Raw genomic sequence first — 20,613 nt, 5'->3', positions numbered from 1 at the left:
TGGTGGTGAGGGCGTTGGAGGCCTCGTCCACCTCGTGCGGCTTGTTCCGGGGAACCTGAGCGTTTTTCACCAAGGCCACTTCCTTCTCCTCACTGGCTTTATCGTACTGTTTCTTCACCTCTTTAAACTTCCTCAGATCCCTGACGAGGAGAAACATCCACATGACACTGACCTGAAACTCTCACGCTCTTCTCACACAACCGGACGACTGACCAAACAACATCACTCACTCTTTCACAAAGGTCTGCAGCTGAGACCGGACAGACCGCTGGGCCTGGTCAAATAAGATCTAGGAGGAAAATAAAGAGCGGTGTGTTCCATGACCATCATGATAATGTTCTCATCACACACACACACACACACACACACAGCAGTGGGGTTAAGGGAAGGTGCTGGACAAACACACTCACTGTGTGGTAGTTGTTCATCTCCTGCAGCGTCTCCGCAAAAGCAGCTAAACTGGACTGAGGAGAAGAAACACAGACGATGTCTGGATGTTAAACATCACGATAGATTTACACGTCCACTCATCATCTACACACAGAGTGACTTTTACTCATTTTGACTCGGCCACATTTCTTCATCCTGCTAGCTAATTAGCATACAAGTGTACAAACGAACGAGTTCTCTCTGTAGAGAGTGTGAAGCCTTCAGAGTGTGTGGAGCTTCTGATAAATAATAACCTGCTCTGATACACACTTCCACTAGAGGAAATGGACACCAGGGGGCGCTGTGTGTATTGTGTGGTGCTTCTCACCCCGATGACGTCGTCTCTGCTGGACTGCAGTGCTAAATCTCGGATCCCATTAATGAACTGTTTGTTGGCGTGACTGTAAACTCGACCGGCGTCAATCATGCCAATACTCAGCTTAACTAACTGTAACACACACACACACACACACAATATCAAACACACCTGAACCACTCTCTAGCTGACATTGTCCATCATTTTAATAAAGTTTATTTAGAGAATGTAACTGAACATATAAACATCAGTCAACATTTAGACTCATCACAAGCTATTATAAAGGTGAAACCTCACTGCTCTCTATCATGATGTTCCTCTAGCTCTGATACCTGCAGTACCTCACACACCTGAGTGGAGAATAAAGGAGACACTGGATCAACTACACAAGCTACTTCTAGTGTTCTAGCTGAAGACAAACAGTCAGATAATCATTATGGATCAGTGAGAGTGTTAGCTGCTTTGGCTAATGGCATCACTTCATTCACCTCGTTAACCACACCCTTTTATTTTAAACCAAATAACTAAAATAAAGGCTGAATTTGTTAAAACATCATGCTCTTCCTGAAAATATTTCTCTGGAGATAAAGATTAAATAAGAAGACTTATTCAGTAAGGGGAGTGGGCGTTGTTAAAAGTAGTACTGCAGTCAGCCACTAGAGGGCCTCACAGATATTTTGGTTTCTCTGCTGTTAAGACGTCCACCTTTACATCACTGGTCTACTCTGTCTCAGATGTTTCTTCTGCAGAAAAATCTTCCCTCCTCGAAGGTGTGACCTCCACACAAGTGATTTTAATCGTCTGGACGTGGAGCTCAGAAAATCTCCTGAAGCTGAGGGACCTGACTCTGAACACCAGGAACTTCTCTCACAGAAACACTAACAGAAGACCTCTGGACCTCACTGACTCTAAATACTAGCTCTGTATCATTATTATTTACAGAGACACGTGGGTTTATCATCATTATTCTGAGAAGCTACATGAGTGTATATCAGTGAAGACGTTTGTGATAACACACAATGAAGGTGAAATCTGTAAGATGATTAAAGCGCTCAGAGGTGAGGACTGAAACACAGAACACATCAACAACCATAACACAGAAAACATTACTGACAGAAAAAACATCAACACTCACCTTGTCCAGTTTGGACTCCAGCTCTCCAACATCCCCCTCTACATCTTCTACAGCAGCCCTGCACATCATCATCATCATCATCATCATCATAACCATCATGATCATCATCTTCATCAGTAACATCATCATGATCATCATCTTCATCAGTAACATCATCATCATCATCTTCATCAGCACCATCATCATCATCATCATCATAACCATCATGATCATCATCTTCATCAGTAACATCATCATGATCATCATCTTCATCAGTAACATCATCATCATCATCTTCATCAGTAACATCATCATCATCATCTTCACTATCATCATCATAACCATCATGATCATCATCTTCATCAGTAACATCATCATCATCATCTTCATCAGCCCCATCATCATCATCATCATCAACTTCATCATCATCATCTTCACTATCATCATCATAACCATCATGATCATCATCTTCATCAGCACCATCATCATCATCATCATCAGTAACATCATCATCATCATCATCTTCATCAGCACCATCATCATCATCATCATCTTCACTATCATCATCATAACCATCATGATCATCATCTTCATCAGCACCATCATCATCATCTTCATCAGCCCCATCATCATCATCATCATCATCTTCACTATCATCATCATAACCATCATGATCATCATCTTCATCAGTAACATCATCATCATCTTCATCAGCCCCATCATCATCATCATCATCATCTTCATCATCATCATCTTCACTATCATCATCATAACCATCATGATCATCATCTTCATCAGCACCATCATCATCATCATAACCATCATGATCATCATCTTCATCAGCACCATCATCATCATCATCATCATCAGTAACATCATCATCATCATCTTCATCAGCCCCATCATCATCATCTTCATCAGCCCCATCATCATCATCATCATCTTCATCAGCACCATCATCTTCACCACTATCATCATCATCACTATCATCATCATCATAATCATCTTCTTCAGCACCATCATCGGCTTCACCACTATCATCATTTTCATTATCATCTTTATCATCTTCATCAGCACCATCACCACCATCATCATCACCACCTTCATCATCATCATCTTCACCACCACCATCATCATCATCATCATCATCACCACCTTCATCATCATCATCTTCACCACCACCATCATCATCATCATCATCATCACCACCTTCATCATCATCATCTTCAACACTATCATTATCACCATCATCACTATCATCATCACGATCATTATTGTCATCCTCTTCATCAACACTATCATTATCATTATTATCTTCACCACTATCAGCCATCATCACCATCATCATCATCATCATCATCACTATTATCACATCATACATCTCCACATCTCCACATCTCCAAGATCCTAGAAAAGGCTGTAGCACAGCAGTTATGTTCAGACCTGCATAGAAATAACATTTATGAAATGTATCAGTCAGGATTTAGACCTCATCATAGCACAGAGACAGCACTGGTTACAGTGGTCAATGACCTGTTACTGGCTTCTGATCAGGGTTGTGTCTCCCTACTGGTGCTACTGGATCTTAGTGCAGTACTGACCACACTACTACTGACCTGTAAAAAACTGAATGGTTTTGTGCCGCAAAATCTGAGTAAAACTTTTTTTTATGATCTGCCACGCCTTCTTTGATCAAAAGGGTGCAGGTTATTTGTTGGTACCTAAAGTAAAGGCTACAGCAGGGGGCGGAGATATGAAGACACATTTGTTTAGTCGAGCTTTTAATGTATAGTTTTCTTATGTAAAGGAGCAGATCTGGAAGGTTCATGGTCATAGAGTGTTTGGTGACTGGGATGTGTTGGATGCTGTCATCTTACCACCCTCACATGGTCACTCAGGTCACTGACTGTGAAGTGATTGGACACTTTATGTTCCGGGAAGCCTTCATGTCCATCACCTTCTGGCTCTTCCTTTTAGTTATGATGTCATAGCTAGTCTTGTCAGAGTCCCTGCCTGCACTTTACACATAATCTACATTGTCTTTAAATATCACATGATCAGAAACTTAATATCTTTCTCTCTCTCTCTCTCTCTCTCTCTTTGTCTGTCAAGCTACACATGCTACACACTTTTTCTCTCCAGACCTGCCCGATCCACCCTGATGCCCTACGTCTGGTTGGAGTCTCATCACTTGTAGATGCTCACTGCTGCTCAGGGTGGCTCTGTGTGGACTACCTGGTGATAGAACTAGTTAAAGACCATGGAGATGACTTGGGACTGCAATTCATACAGATTTGCTCTCAAGTCTCCATCAGTGAACAGTTGCTAACTTTAACATGACAGACTTCATGTTATAACCTGAATAAATCTCCTGGTGACACAACTGCACTTTTTGTTCGTAAAGTACACAGTTCTAGAAGAATATTCATTTATAATCCAATATATATATAAAGTTTCTATTTTATCCCTAATGAGAAGCCTGTGGTGACGGAGGCAAGGAAAAACTCCCTGAGATGATCTGAGGAAGAAACCTTGAGAGGAACCAGGCTCAGAAGGGAACCCATCCTCATCTGGGTGACACTAAACAGGAAATAATGTAACTGTAACTGATTAATGTCCTTTCTACAACAGAAATCAATGACCCATGAGGAACTATTAGGTCAGTGTAGTTTCTGAGGTCATTATAAACACTAATTCTTTGCTGTCACAAGCTGACAGATGAAATGGCAATGAATGCTACTATATGCTGCTATGATGATTTATAATCCCACTCTCGGTGTTTATAATGATTTATAATCCCACTCTCGGTGTTTATAATGATTTATAATCCCACTCTCGGTGTTTATAATGATTTATAATCCCACTCTCGGTGTTTATAATGATTTATAATCCCACTCTCTGTGTTTATAATGATTTATAATCCCACTCTCAGTGTTTATAATGATTTATAATCCCACTCTCGGTGTTTATAATGATTTATAATCCCACTCTCTGTGTTTATAATGATTTATAATCCCACTCTCTGTGTTTATAATGATTTATAATCCCACTCTCTGTGTTTATAATGATTTATAATCACATTTCAGTATCTGCTGATGTTTGAAGGGTGGACTCATCTCTAATCAAGTTAGACTTTACTTCCTCCTGATACAATCCTGTGATAAAATGTCCACACCTTCCTGTTTTTTCTTTCACCTGAAGTACAGAATCATCACAGACTATGAATATTAAGCAGTAACTGACCCATGGTCTGCCCAGAGCACCACCAGTCTCCTGCAGGACACTGTTACAACACCATGGAGTGTGTCAGTGACCAGTCACAGCTCACCTGTTCAACCATTACAGAACCTTCCACCATGTGGTGAGGAAATACAATAACTAACCACAAACCCAAACATATCAAATGATCATTCTCATTAAGGCCATACCTGAAATAACAATAATGTCATATTTACACATGATGCGAGGCAACAAAGGAGATTTTTTATTCCCTTCATGACAAAATACACATCTGAATGATGAAACTGACTAACACGCAGAAACACGAGGAAAGGAGAAGAGAGAAATAGAACATATTATATTCTACTACATTATATTAATCATTTGTTATTAGATGAAGGTTGAGAATAAACCGCAGTGTGCGCGAGGACACTGATTTACACCTACCGGAAACGGGGCGAGTCTTTCAGACACTCCTCGAAATCCACCTTCATTATCATTATTATTTATGATTTATTAAGACTTAATTATTTTATTATTTATTATTATTATTGCTGGATGGCTGCAGGAGGAGAGCGATGGGACCAGCGGCGGGTTGGGATGCTCATGGACCACAGAATAATAATAATAAGAGCCGAGATCCGGGACCGTGACGTCACACCGAGACCGGAAGTGAACTCGTCCATTCATTTCTGTAATACTGTTTTTTTATGACTCGGCTCGTGCAATTTAGTCGCGTCTGACTTTTAATATAACGTGCGACATGTACTCGATTATATACTAGTTTCAAAAGTCTGTGTTTTAAATGTTTTAATTCGTATTTTCGCCGATTGTAGTTCGGTCATTGTGTAAAAAAAAACTACATATCCCATAAACACTTGCTCTCCAGATCCAGGCTAATGTTAGCATGTGGCTAATCTTCACTAACCAGCCAGCTAAAGTCTCAGCTGAATCAGTCGATGAACCGGATCCGTGAGAATCAGCTGAATCAGTCTATGAACCGGATCCGAGAGTCAACTGAGAATCAGCTGAATCAATGGGATTAATTTAGACCTCGGACTCATGAATCATGAGTTAATATGCAGAATCGGATCATTTAACTCGGGTGAGTCAGTCAGGGCCGGTACCAGCAGTGTTATTAGTATTTGTTGTGATTTTATCTGACTTGTACAGAACCTGAATTTATTTTAATTCCAAAAAGCTGTACATTTTTTGTACATTACACACACACACACACACAGTCCATATACACACACTCCATACACACACACCTTATACACACGCAGTCCAGTCACACACAGTCCAGTATATTAGATTGACATCTACTAGGTGTCATATCCCACACTCCCTCATAAACACACATCCACACATGATCTGAGTAAATCTGTCAAGTACTACAGTTTGTTCAAAACATATTCTGTATTAAAATATACAATTTCTAGTGATACCCAGAGTCTGTACAGACATAAAATACCAACAGACATAAAATACCAACAGACATAAAATACCAACAGACATAAAATACCAACAGACATAAAATACCAACAGTAAAAATGAAGTGCAGATAATGCCTTACAGAAAAAAATTCAAAGTCCACAATATACAGAGATATAATTAGGAATAAAGTAATTTAAAGAAAATTTAGCATCGTGTGTTTACTGACACATCTCCTCCAGTCACTTCCAATTCTTCCTCCAACGTGTTTGTGTGATTTAGGTCCCTGACACTGATGGTCACTTTACACTAGTACTGCATCACCATTTTTTTCACCTGAGTGTTCCATCCCCAGGAGTGTGTCTTCCTGGACAGCAGCAGCTCGTTAGCTGTAAACATGATTCAATGAGCTTTTTTAGACTGTTTTGCAGCAGACATTTACAGGTATGGTATTTGGCACATGCCCTTATAAAAAACAGCTTTTCCAGCCACCATATTAGTTTGTTGTCTACTTCAGTCACGAGTTAAAACACAGCTCTTGTACAAAAACAGAAAAGTAAAGTCATTGAGGATCAGTGCAGGATGTGATCAGATGTCTGATCCAATAAAAAAATAAAAACCCACAGACTGGTCTATGTGGTAATCTGTGATCTGGCCAGATGAGCTGACCTCCAGCTTGTCCTTCACAAGTGGGGGAGTCTTTTGATGGTGTAGGAAAACATTTTGAGGTCACTAAAATCTACTGTAACATACATTCCTCTTTGAATAATAATTCACATATCCCAGCTCTCACCGCCAAATGGTGGTCAAATCAGACGGTGATCAGGGAGTGTGAACAGTTAGGGGTCGACTCCGTGGATCATTCTCCCATTCAATGCTTTGTTTTAGAGCATCACCTCCAGGCTTTGTATTGTCAGACCTTCAAGTATGTTCCTGTTCACTGGACTCAATGACTACAGTACAACCACAGTCTGAACACTGCTTCAGAGTCCCCTGGTCTGCTTCGGTGACTTCACAACAGTTATTACATCAATACCTGAAAACTCAACCCCTACAGTGAAGGAGTCTGGTGTCTCTGTGATGCTGTGGGGACGTTTACTTCTACTGCTGGCTTGGTTTGGCTGTACTCGTCCTCTTTCAGTACAGTATCACTATAAATCAGCAGTTCTTCTGACTGTACATCCTATCATCAAACAGAGCACCTGAACATAACAGTACAGAGACATACATGTGACGTTAATGCCTTCTGAACAGATTCTGGTCCTGGAGAAGGTTCTTCTGAGAACAAGGATCTGATCATAGAGAAGGTGGACGCTCATCACACTGCTGAGGAACCAGGACTGAAGCAGATCCCAGAGAAGGAGAGATTAAATTCCATGAGTTTGAAGCCCTGAGGTGGATTGTAGGTGTGGACATCTAAAGCAGGGTAGATCTCTCCTTGTTCCAGCATCATGCTGTATGTAGTTACAAGTCTCTTCCCTCTGCTACTCCTTTCTTATGCTTCACCTAAGTTCTCACCTCAGGTCTCAGGATTTCTTGCTTCTCCTGAAGGTCTGTCATATTTATGGGGCCATTTGAGTGCTGAGTGTTGCCATTTCCTCTTGCTCCACTTCTGGGACTCTGTACAATATAGAAGAAATTTATAAATACGTTGAAAATGAAATACTAATCACTAGCTACACATGCGAATGATCAGTAAATGTATTACAAAGGCTGATGAATACAATTAAAGATGAATTCAGGCCCTAGTCTTTACTTATTAAGAAGCTTTAGAGAATTTACTTCTCATTGTGAGATTGTAGGAGTTATTATAGGTGATGATTATATTTCTTCTGTGGAAGTGTCCATGCAGTGACTGAGTGGTGTCTAATCAGGGTGATGTGGATCTTATTCTGGTTACAGCACACAGTCATGTGATCTCTGATGTCACACTGATGCATGTCTCTGATACTTACATTATCTCTCTGTCTGGAGTGAAATGTTTTCAGGATTACCACAAACAATACAACAACCAGAAGCGCCAACACCACTATCAGGACAATGGCCCAGGCTGGTAGAGCACTCTCCTGATCTGTCTCCACACACACACCCACACACACACACACACACACCCACACACACACACACACACACACACACACAGTGTTTATTTGAGACTTAACACACACCATGTTCCAGTAAGTGTGATTAACTATACATCATTTATACTCCCACTTGTTTCACACAAAGACGCAAACAAATAAACACGTCCATTTGTAAATCACTTGCAGGAGAATTTATTTACTAGTAACAAAAACTTGTGTGTAAAAAATGTGGAATTTAATGACAGGTTTTCCTACTGTCAAGTTTTAGAGTAACTTTAAGATTCATCTTTATCATATTAACTAAATGCAGAGACACTGATTTATGACCAATATCAGATTGTTGAATTTTACACACTGACACAAATCACACTGAATACGTACCTTTCACTGAAACTGAGTAAATATGAAGGTTCTCGTTAATCTCCGTGTCTCTGACGATGTAAACTCCCACATCAGTGGACTTTACTCCTCTCAGTGTAAGGAGTGTGTTAGTGAGTGATGTTCTCGGTGTGTATTCATCTGTACAGTGTAGTGAACCTCCATCCACTCTGCAGATCTGTACACCATGTGGATCTCCACCTTCATAGATCACCTCTGCTTTATCTGATACGTGCAAATCCAGCTGCAGATCTTCACCAGGATTTATCTGAACTGATGATGTGAATGCTGAGGAGAAAAAACACCAGGAATCTTAACTGGATGTAAATGTGTTATAACACATTAAACCTAAATCAGTGAGAGTTTATAAACTATAGATCAGTAAAGACACTTACTCTTGATGAGGAGACGCACATCATTAACGCCTTTTTCATCACAATGACACGTGTACATGTTCCTCTTACTGTAATCAGCTGCAGTGATGGTGAGGGTAAGATCTCCCTTTAGATACTGATCATGGGAGATGTTAAATCCCTCTGCTGACCAGCAGGATGTCTGATTACACCAAGCTACTACATCATCTGGTTTACTGGACAGAGACCATGTGGCCTCACCAGAACATGTCCGCTCACAGGGCAGAGCAGCAGTCTGATTAATCTTCACCTTTACAGTAGTGACACCTGATACAGGAACTGAAAGAGAGGAGAAGATAAACAGAATAAAATGTAAAATGTAAATGTGATTACATTAAAATGATGTACATAACACTTATTTCAAATTCATCTGTCACTTACACAATCACAGTACAACATGACAACATGTAGTGAAATACTTTCTATGACTGTCGCTGTTGTATATAAAAAAATCCGATTGTTATACAAATAGAGAAAAAATGTAAAAAAATGGAATAACAGTAAGATATATATACCAGTCAGGCATAACATTGTGATCACCTGCCTAATATTGTGTTAGTTTGCTGACAAAACTTCTTTACATTAACTTCAGCAATTTGAGCAACAGTAGCTCATCTGTTAGATCGGATCACACGGGCCAGCCTTCTCTCCCCACGTGCATCAATGACCCTTTTATTTACCAGCCATTGTTTTGACTGCAGAATACATATTTGTGGGTATGGTAGCTTAGTGGTTAAGGTGTTGGACTACTGATCGGAAAGCTTTCAGTTCCACCTGGCACTGCTGGGCCGTGAGCAAGGCCCTTGACACTCAATTGCTCAGTTTCATGCAGCTATCAGCAAGCAACTGGTTGTACACCTAGGTGTAGCATTTATTGTTGCTAGGGACTTCAACCACTCCAACTTTCAATCTGTACTCCCCAAATTTCATCAGAATGCTTCCTACTCTACCAGAGGGGACAACACACTGGACCATGTTTACACTAACATTGCTGAGGCATACAGGGCCATTCCCCTCCTCCATTTGGGTCAGTCTGATTACTCCTCTTTGTTCATGCTACCCAAACAGAGAAAAAAGAAAATAGTTGAAATATGGAATATTGAAATCAGATGCAATACAGTGATACACAGATAAGAATTAATGAGTATGAATGTACTATTGTTGTTAGAGCAAATTGCAATGTGGGATGTGCAAAAATTCTGGCTGAGGTAGTGGGTGTTGTGTAACAAGTCCAGAAAAGTCCAGGCTCTAGGTGTTCTCCTGGTTGAGGCCCGAATGGCCTGAGGGAAGAAACTCTTCCTCATTGTCTCCGTGTTCGCCTTCAAGGTGCGGAAGCACTTCCGTGAATGCATCAGAAAAATGAGTCCATTGTTTGGATGGCTGAGGTCTTTCACTAGCTCAGAGCGGATGGTACACTCCTTTGATCAGATGGTATGCTCAGTTGGTACGCTCAGTTGACCACCCTCTGGAGAGCTTGTCAGTCCTGTCTGGTGCTGTTCCCAAACCAAACAGTAATACTTTTCATTAGGATGCTCTCAAAAGTCAGGTGTAGAAAGTCCTTAGCACCTGAGAGGGCAGTTTAAAGTCCTTTAAGCATCTAAGATGGTAGAGATGCTGCAGGGACTTCTTCAACATAGTGATGATATGAAAGGACCATGACAGTTCCTGCATGATGTGAACACCTAAGTATCAGAATTAGTCCACTCTCTAAACTGGGGTCCCATTGATTGGAACTGATCAATAGTTTCTCTCCTGCTTTGTGCTTACGTACACTATCAACTCCTTTGTCTTGCTGATATTCAGGAGGAGATTGTTGCCCTGGCATCTAATCTCCAGGTCTCCTTTAAGTAGGCCATCTCGTCTAAGTCAGAGATCAGGCCCTCCATAACTGTGTCGTCAGCAAACTTCATGGTGGTAGAGCTGGAATAGGCCATGCAGTGATGTGTACAGTGAGAACAGCAGGTACTCGGAACACAACCCTGGGGAGCTCCAGTGCTGAGGGTGAGGGAGGAAATTGCATGTTTGCTCACCTGTACTGCTTGTGGTCTGTCTGTCAGGAAATTGGAGATCCATTAACATGTGGTTTGGCTAAGTCCCAGGACCTTCAAATTAAAAGTTAGTATGGAAGGAATTATGGTGCTGAATGCCACAAACACTCTCTCTGGTGTCACCCAAATGAGGATGAGGTTCCCTTTTGAGTTTGGTTCCTTGGTTCAAGGTTTCTTCCTCATACCATCTAAGAAAGATTTTCCTTGCCACAGTCGCCTCAGGCTTGCTCACTAGGGATGATTTTGTCTAACTTTAATCTTGGACTTTTGTACTATGTTTCTCATAATCTGTAAAGCTGCTTTGAGACAATGTCTATTGTTAAAAGCGCTATAAACATAAAATTGAATTGAATATATAGGCATGGTCCGATTTGATGGTCAGGCGCTTCAGGTTGGGTGACCAGGAGCGTGAAAGAGGTAGAATGCTCACGTTTTCACCAGCAGATGTTTACCATCAGATATACTCCATGTCCCCTTGCCTTTTGCGACTCCACTGTTCTGTCCATGTTATTAACCGAGAAGACCTCAGCTGGCAGGGTAGTGTGTTGTGGTACCGCTGGGTTTAGCCATATTAAAGGGAAGCAGAGGAAGTTGCAGTCCTGAATGTCCTTCTGGAACTAAACACTGGCCCCGATGTCGTCAAGCTTATTTTCCAGAGACTGGACATTGGCTAACATGATGCTAATGAGAGGAGCATGATGTGAGCATTCCCTCAGACTGTTCCTGATGCCGGTTTGTTTCCCTCATGGCCACCACTTTGGGTTGCATCCTATGTTACTGCTCAGGATCTCACATGGCCAGCATCAATTCAGGTTTTGGAACAGCGATCAATGAGTGAATAGTAAACTAACAGAAATGAGAGTTTGTCCGTCATAAGTTATGGTGTCCGTGGTGAAAAGAGAAAGATGGAAAAGTGGTAGGGATGCAACAATACAAACCCACGTTTCAATACATACCTCGGTTCTTTAACTACTGTTTTCGGTTTGGTTCAGTTCTGATGGCTTGGCAAATTAAAGTGTTTTTTTCATTATTCTTTGCTTAAGTGACAGGAACAGTAAGTATGTTAAGAAGAAAAAAAAACTGATTCTAGTTGCCATTCTTTTTATTTTGCTAAAAAAAAGGACATGACAGTAGTGTGTAACGTGGGTCAAGCACTTTTATGAGGTGTAGAAACCCACATCACCGATCACTGAAAACGGCTGCAAATCTTTAGCAATAAACACCCCTGCATTTGTTATGTTTTTGGGTCTCTCGGAACCAGTTGGGTCTGAATGCAGGAAGGAATGTAACAGTGCTTGCACACAGTCATTTTTTTGGTTTATTGTTTTTGTTTCATCGACATCATAGTCAACAACAAATCCGAAATGTTCCCACACTTCAGTTCTGAGAGACGGCGCTGCTTTCTCGTATTTCTGTCTCACTTCACCACTCTCCATGGTTAGAGTGAAATCTGACACCAGCATCGCAACTTTAGCACTCACTGATTGGATATTTACTCACAGGGAGGCGTGTCTGTCTCAGTGCGTAGACATACAGTACAAGCAAACATACACTATATTGCCAAAAGTATTCGCTCACCTGCCTTGACTCGCATATGAACTTAAGTGACATCCCATTCCTAATCCATAGGGTTCAATATGACGTCAGTCCACCCTTTGCAGCTATAACAGCTTCAACTCTTCTGGGAAGGCTGTCCACAAGGTTTAGGAGTGTGTTTATGGGAATTTTTGACCATTCTTCCAGAAGCGCATTTGTGAGGTCACACACTGATGTTGGACGAGAAGGCCTGGCTCTCAGTCTCCGCTCTAATTCATCCCAAAGGTGTTCTATCGGGTTGAGGTCAGCACTCTGTGCAGGCCAGTCAAGTTCCTCCACACCAGACTCTGTCATCCATGTCTTTATGGACCTTGCTTTGGTCACTGGTGCACAGTCATGTTGGAAGAGGAAGGGGCCAGCTCCAAACTGTTCCCACAAAGTTGGGAGCATGGAATTGTCCAAAATGTCTTGGTATGCTGAAGCATTCAGAGTTCCTTTCACTGGAACTAAGGGGCCAAGCCCAGCTCCTGAAAAACAACCCCACACCATAATCCCCCCTCCACCAAACTTTACACTTGGCACAATGCAGTCAGACAAGTACCGTTCTCCTGGCAACCACCAAACCCAGACTCGTCCATCAGATTGCCAGATGGAGAAGCGCGATTCGTCACTCCAGAGAACGCGTCTCCACTGCTCTAGAGTCCAGTGGCGGCGTGCTTTACACCACTGCATCCGACGCTTTGCATTGCACTTGGTGATGTATGGCTTGGATGCAGCTGCTCGGCCATGGAAACCCATTCCATGAAGCTCTCTGCGCACTGTTCTTGAGCTAATCTGAAGGCCACATGAAGTTTGGAGGTCTGTAGCGATTGACTCTGCAGAAAGTTGGCGACCTCTTCGCACTATGCGCCTCAGCATCCGCTGACCCCGCTCCGTCATTTTACGTGGCCTACCACTTCGTGGCTGAGTTGCTGTCGTTCCCAAACACTTCCACGTTCTTATAATACAGCTGACAGTTGACTGTGGAATATTTAGGAGCGAGGAAATTTCACGACTGGATTTGTTGCACAGGTGGCATCCTATCACAGTTCCACGCTGGAATTCACTGAGCTCCTGAGAGCGACCCATTCTTTCACAAATGTTTGTAAAAACAGTCTGCATGCCTAGGTGCTTGATTTTATACACCTGTGGCCATGGAAGTGATTGGAACACCTGATTCTGATTATTTGGATGGGTGAGCAAATACTTTTGGCAATATAGTGTACACAGGAGGTTCAGAGAGTAATAAAACACATGAAAACGCAATTCACATACGCGTACTGAACCGTGGGGGTCGTCCTGAACCGTGGGGGTCGCCCTGAACCGTGGGGGTCGCCCTGAACCGTGGGGGTCGCCCTGAACCGTGGGGGTCGCCCTGAACCGTGGGGGTCGCCCTGAACCGTGGGGGTCGCCCTGAACCGTGGGGGTCGTCCTGAACCGTGGGGGTCGTCCTGAACCGTGGGGGTCGCCCTGAACCGTGGGAGTCACACCAAACGATTCAAATTATATTGAATATTGTGGCATCCCTACTACAATCCACCACGCTCTTTAAGATCACAAAACTCTGGACTTATTAAAGTCTACAAAAGGGTGTAGAGCGTTTTCGTATTTAGCTCCAAAACTTTGGAACAATCTTCCTGACAGTGTTCGGGGCTCAGACACAGTCTCCCAGTTAGACTAAAGACTAAAGACTTATCTCTTTATCCTGGCAAACATCTAACACATCCCATAACCTTGTGCTCCAGTACATCTGATTAAATACACATTATCATCTAGTGCTGCTAAAATTATGAACAGCAGCTACGCTAATGCTGTTCCATTGTTTCCCTTCTTCTACCCATCCCGAGGCATCTGGAGATTGTTCCAGCTCCAGTAGACAGAGACCAACCCTGTGAGGATCCTGAGACATCCAGAGATGGACCAGCTCCAGCTGGGTTCTGCTTCATGAGGATTTGGGTATACCAAAGCAACACTGCTGACCCTATGTGGACTTCGAGGACAACAACAACCTCTTAATTAATACACACTAACATCCTACATCACACTGTAGACTGTACATAACTGCAGAAAGGACATGTTCATATCACAATGAATCATTTATAATCACACTCTCTGGTGTTTATAATCATTTATAATCACACTCGCTGGTGTTTATAATCATTTATAATCACACTCTCCGGTGTTTATAATCATTTATAATCACACTCTCCGGTGTTTATAATCATTTATAATCACACTCTCCGGTGTTTATAATCATTTATAATCACACTCTCCGGTGTTTATAATCATTTATAATCACACTCTCCGGTGTTTATAATCATTTATAATCACACTCTCCGGTGTTTATAATCATTTATAATCACACTCTCCGGTGTTTATAATCATTTATAATCACACTCTCCGGTGTTTATAATCATTTATAATCACACTCTCCGGTGTTTATAATCATTTATAATCACACTCTCCGGTGTTTATAATCATTTATAATCACACTCTCCGGTGTTTATAATCATTTATAATCACACTCTCCGGTGTTTATAATCATTTATAATCACACTCTCCGGTGTTTATAATCATTTATAATCACACTCTCCGGTGTTTATAATCATTTATAATCACACTCTCTGGTGTTTATAATCATTTATAATCACACTCTCCGATGTTTTATAATCATTTATAATCACACTCTCCGGTGTTTATAATCATTTATAATCACACTCTCCGGTGTTTATAATCATTTATAATCACACTCTCCGGTGTTTATAATCATTTATAATCACACTCTCCGGTGTTTATAATCATTTATAATCACACTCTCCGGTGTTTATAATCATTTATAATCACACTCTCCGGTGTTTATAATCATTTATAATCACACTCTCTGGTGTCACCCAAATGAGGATGGGTTCCTTTTGAGTCTGGTTCCTCTCAAGGTTTCTTCCTCATACCATCTAAGGGAGTTTTTTCTTGCCAGTCACCTCAGACTTGTTCACGAGGGATGATTTTGTCTAACATCTAGAACTTTTTACACTATTTTTTCTTTCTTATGTTCCGCAAGGCTGCTTTGAGACAATGTTCATCGTTAAAAGCTATACAAATAAAATTAAATTTAAATGACTGAGCCCAGTGTGAGCAGTGAGACTGTTAGAGGGACTGACTGAGCCCAGTGTGAGCAGTGAGACTGTTAGAGGGACTGACTGAGCCCAGTGTGAACAGTGAGACTGTACGAGGGACTGACTGAGCCCAGTGTGAGCAGTGAGACTGTAAGAGGGACTGACTGAGCCCAGTGTGAGCAGTGAGACTGTAAGAGGGACTGACTGAGCCCAGTGTGAGCAGTGAGACTGTAAGAGGGACTGACTGAGCCCAGTGTGAGCAGTGAGACTGTAAGAGGGACTGACTGAGCCCAGTGTGAACAGTGAGACTAATCACACTCACCTGTGATGAAGGTGAGGATGAGGAAAAGCAGGAGGAGGTGAGGAACCCTGCAGGACTTCATCTCTCAGACACAACATCACCTTCAACACTGAACAGGTGAGAACAGGTGAGGAGTTAACCAGGTACATAAACACAATAATGACAGTGAGAGAGAATAAGAATAATATGTAGAGACAGAACACACACACACACACACACACACACACACACACACACACACATACACTCCCACATACACACACACACATACACACACACACACACATACACACACACACACACATACACACACATACACACACACACACACATACACACACATACACACACACACATACACACACATACACACACACACACACATACACACACACATACACATACACACACACACACATACACACACATACACACACACACACACATACACACACACACACACTACAGCTGTGATAGCTCAGTGAGGGATGAGTTATTAATAAGATTCATTAACATTCACTAACAACTTCATCAACTGAGAATTACTACTAAGTTTGTGAAATATTCTAAAAGTGTCTTTTTATTACAACATAACTACAAAGTTAAAGCGGCAGTAGACCTGGTGTTCTATAAATTGATCCTACTCATCATTATTTCCCAAGCGGTGAATGTGCATTCCATAAATGTCACGTTTTCCATCTTAGTGTCTCACCCATAAATCCATTCTACTACTCCTAGTGAGGAGTTCCTGATGGTTCCTGATGGTTTTATCAGTGGAGGGCTGCATGTCATTCATCACTGTGCTTAAGGATCTGTTTCCAGTATCTTCACTGAAGTGTAAACATGTTCTGAGACTTTTTACTTTCACTCCACTACATTTTAAGAAATATATCGTACTTTCTACTGCACTACATTAATCCACATCTCTCCTCACTGGTATTAAACCAAAAAACCCAGTTGTCCAGTTACAGCAGAGCAAACCGAGCTACAGCGAGTGCATTATTTCTGAACCTGCGTGTCTTTTTGGTTTGATTAAACACAGCAAGCGCTAACGGTTCTGTAGAGCATTAACACTGCAGTGTCCCAGCTTGAAATATAATGTTCTTATAGAGACCCCTTTTGGTGCTGATGTCACAAGGACATCACAGCACTAGCTGGAGGCAAAGGACAAAGGGAAAACTGGAGGTGGCCAATACAAACCAGTACAGAGTCCAGATTCACAAGGAACACAAATGTCATCTTGTTGTGTGACAGAATGGACGGAGTACAGGCTCCAGTTTGAAGTTTTATCACATACCTGCTGCCAGACAAAAAAAAACCCACGAGAGCTGTGGTCAAACTCAATAAAACGAGCGGACTGGACAGAAACGGTCATCATAAACGCTGGTGTTTGCAGCACATTGGTGTGGTTTATGGTTTAGTTTTGTGTCTAAATATTTCTTATGCATGTCCATCTCATCAGAAACTGTGGAACAAGTTCAATGATTTCTCCTGTAGTGGCTAACTGGTAGCTAACGACTGGACGCTAGAAAAAGGAACCTGTTTGGGTCATCTCCCTCTCTACAGTTACCAGAAGCACTGGGTTTTTCTATCAGATCGGTGTAGATGTCCAGTCACTCAACCAGAGGTCATCCGGTCACATCGTCCATCCACTGAGTGAGCGTGTACGGGTCAGACATTTTTTCAAATAACATTCTTGGTGCTGGACAGTGAGTGACCTAACATAGTCACTAGATAACTACCTCTTGTAAAGCGAATCTTTCTGCCTCCACCTAAGCCCCGCCTACAAAAATAAGTCACAACGTTTACTAAGAGAAAAAGAGTCCATACACTTGGTAAGTTTTATTAGTTGACAATAACCACTGGAAGTAAGCATGTCATAATCCAAAGAAGTAATACCAGTTGTCCAGACTTCTTCTTATACTCATGTCGATGTCGCCACGTGAAACTGACCATTTAATTAACTAGCTAGTTATCTCTTCTGCACATCAGTCTAATTAGTGCTAATAAAGTAATAACATGTTTAAACACGGCCTCTTTTGCAGTGTTGTGTCCATTCTGAAGTACAGGAAGGACATGTCTGATGAAGTCGGACAGACCGATAGGTGAACCTGTAGATTTCTGTTACCTGTAGGAAATTCCGACCAGCAGGAATGATGAGGATAAGACGGTAGAACAGGTCACGAGTCGGTATTTTCCTATTATTTTCTTTTATTATCACCGTTTGACGTTTATTAGTAAAAAAAAACCCACAATAAAAATAACTAAACACGATTAAAAATACCACTCCGGTGTTCCTGTACACTTTACAGAGATATATCCTGTCAGGTCTGCGTTTCCCTCAGCGGCCATTTTAACTCTACATGAGAGTTTATTAAAGTACAACTTTAAACTCATAAAAACCGCATAAAACTCATAAACTCATCTCAACATGTAAACTCTGATATTTATATAACGTGTGTGTGTTATAATATCTGTAATGAACTCACCGTGTGAAGTATAAAAGGTCAGTTACTCTGCCGAGTTCGGAGTGTTAAACTTCTTCACTTTACTTTCAGTTCAGGACGCCGGTCGGGATGGGGGGGTGGAGTTACGTACATACGCATGCGCACTTCAGCTATATCGCTGCTGTTGCCTCCTCCATTCTTTGACAGCAGCGGTCACCAAATGGCCGGCTCCTGTCCGAACCCGGGACATGAGATGGGTTCATCCGGACCGCGAAGCCTGTTTGGCATCATATATTAAATATATTTCAAATGCTGTTTTCTAATAAAATCAAATTTATATCAGACACAGCAAGGCCAGCTCAGCAGAGCCGCTGGGTACTTTTTTATTTTTATTTATTTATTTATTGTTTGTTTTTTTAAATTATTATTGATTGAACCAAGAACAGACACAGAACAGCAGGGGGCCTAACAACAATAACATATAAGGGTACAAACAGGCAACAACAGCAATGGGGCACAATAAATAAATAAATAAATAAATAAATAAAATTAAAGACAAAACACTCATGGAGCCTTGTTATTTTTTTTTTTTAATTGCGTGCTTTCAAAATATCGTATGTCATTTTTAAACGTTATAAAGAGTTCACATTTAAGAATATAGAGTTCAGCAAATATAAAAATAAAATTTATTAGAAAATATTTGTCACTCTCCACTTCCTTGTAATTAAAGATTCCCAAAAGAAATGTCTTTAAAATGGAAACAGAAATCATTGTGAATTTTGATCTGAATGAAATGGAGGACATCAGAACAAAACACTTCAGTATAAATAAATAGGTGTCCAAAATAAATGTAAAGTTGGGTTAGGGTTAGGGTTAGGCTCTCAGGACAGGAATTAGAGAAAGAACAGTTGGTGTCAATGTTCTTTTTAAACCTTAGGGAAAGATAAGCTTGAACTGGGTAGTATTTATAAATTTAAAAGAGATTTCTCTGACTTTATTAGTTAAAATATATTTGTAAGGTCGAGTCCAAACTTTTTAGCAGGGCAAGTTATGAATGATCCCATCCCAGGAAGACTTAACACGAGGAACAGTTACAGTAAGTTGTTGAAATAGAGTTCTAACTTTCTTACTGTTGTAGTGACTGACTGCAAAACATATCTTCCCTACATTAGTCTGGGATCAATATCTGGAACAACAGGAGCTGAGACCATAAATCCTTTTAACAGCATCACTTTTTTGGTCGTATAAATGACTACGCCTAGTTAAATTTAATTTGGATCTGAATGCTAGGGCATCCCCTGTAGGCGACCTGCATCCTCGCCCAAACGACATGAGAAATGTGCGAAATGTGGAAAAAACGGGCTAAAGTAGCAAGTCCAAATATGAAGCTTTAAAGACCCGGCACACAGACATTGCATGGTTCCAAGAAATCAAATAGAACGGAGCAAAGGCCAAGGAGATCAGCAAGGGTAACAAACTTTATTACAACGGCGCCAGCAACAACTGCAATGGCGTTGGGACCGTGGTCAAAAAGAAGCAGCACTGAAGTCCACCCTTCGAATCATCTCTGCCTACTCCCCACAGACCACTGCCCCGACAACAAGAAGGACGCTTTCTAGGAGAGCTTGGATGCCCATCTCCGATCCATGGGTTCCGAAGAATGCATCGCAATTGGTGGCAATCTAAATGGACTCGTTGGATCGGATAGCAATGGATACCAAACTTGCCATGGTGCAAACAGG

The 20,613-nt window shown here is 41.4% G+C and overlaps 1 protein-coding gene across 5 annotated transcripts in view; it reads right to left on the bottom strand.

Annotated features, from left to right (window-relative positions):
* Positions 1 to 19,026, bottom strand: part of acap2a (ArfGAP with coiled-coil, ankyrin repeat and PH domains 2a) — a 41,560-nt gene extending 22,534 nt beyond the window's left edge. For 2 of the 5 annotated variants that reach the window (XM_058394964.1, XM_058394968.1), the window contains exons 1-11: positions 18,914 to 19,026; positions 16,446 to 16,533; positions 9,370 to 9,666; positions 8,978 to 9,262; positions 8,468 to 8,583; positions 5,526 to 8,132; positions 1,881 to 1,938; positions 758 to 877; positions 411 to 464; positions 231 to 289; positions 1 to 140 (exon numbers count right to left, since the gene is read on the bottom strand). The exon at positions 1 to 140 is cut by the window's left edge and continues 44 nt beyond it. In XM_058394964.1, coding sequence (XP_058250947.1) covers positions 1 to 140; positions 231 to 289; positions 411 to 464; positions 758 to 877; positions 1,881 to 1,938; positions 5,526 to 5,578 — 484 coding nt within the window. In that variant the 5' untranslated portion in view covers positions 5,579 to 8,132; positions 8,468 to 8,583; positions 8,978 to 9,262; ... (1 more) ...; positions 16,446 to 16,533; positions 18,914 to 19,026. Of the gene's footprint in view, positions 141 to 230; positions 290 to 410; positions 465 to 757; positions 878 to 1,880; positions 1,939 to 5,525; positions 8,588 to 8,977; positions 9,263 to 9,369; positions 9,667 to 16,445; positions 16,534 to 18,913 lie in introns of all 5 variants that reach the window. The other 3 variants (XM_058394966.1, XM_058394967.1, XM_058394965.1) reach the window with 3 other exon arrangements.
* Between the last annotated feature and the right edge of the window lie 1,587 nt (positions 19,027 to 20,613).

This window comes from Hemibagrus wyckioides, linkage group LG07 (genome assembly GCF_019097595.1).
Source record: "Hemibagrus wyckioides isolate EC202008001 linkage group LG07, SWU_Hwy_1.0, whole genome shotgun sequence".
Lineage (NCBI taxonomy): Eukaryota > Metazoa > Chordata > Actinopteri > Siluriformes > Bagridae > Hemibagrus > Hemibagrus wyckioides.
This window is presented reverse-complemented; position numbering and strand designations above follow the sequence as displayed.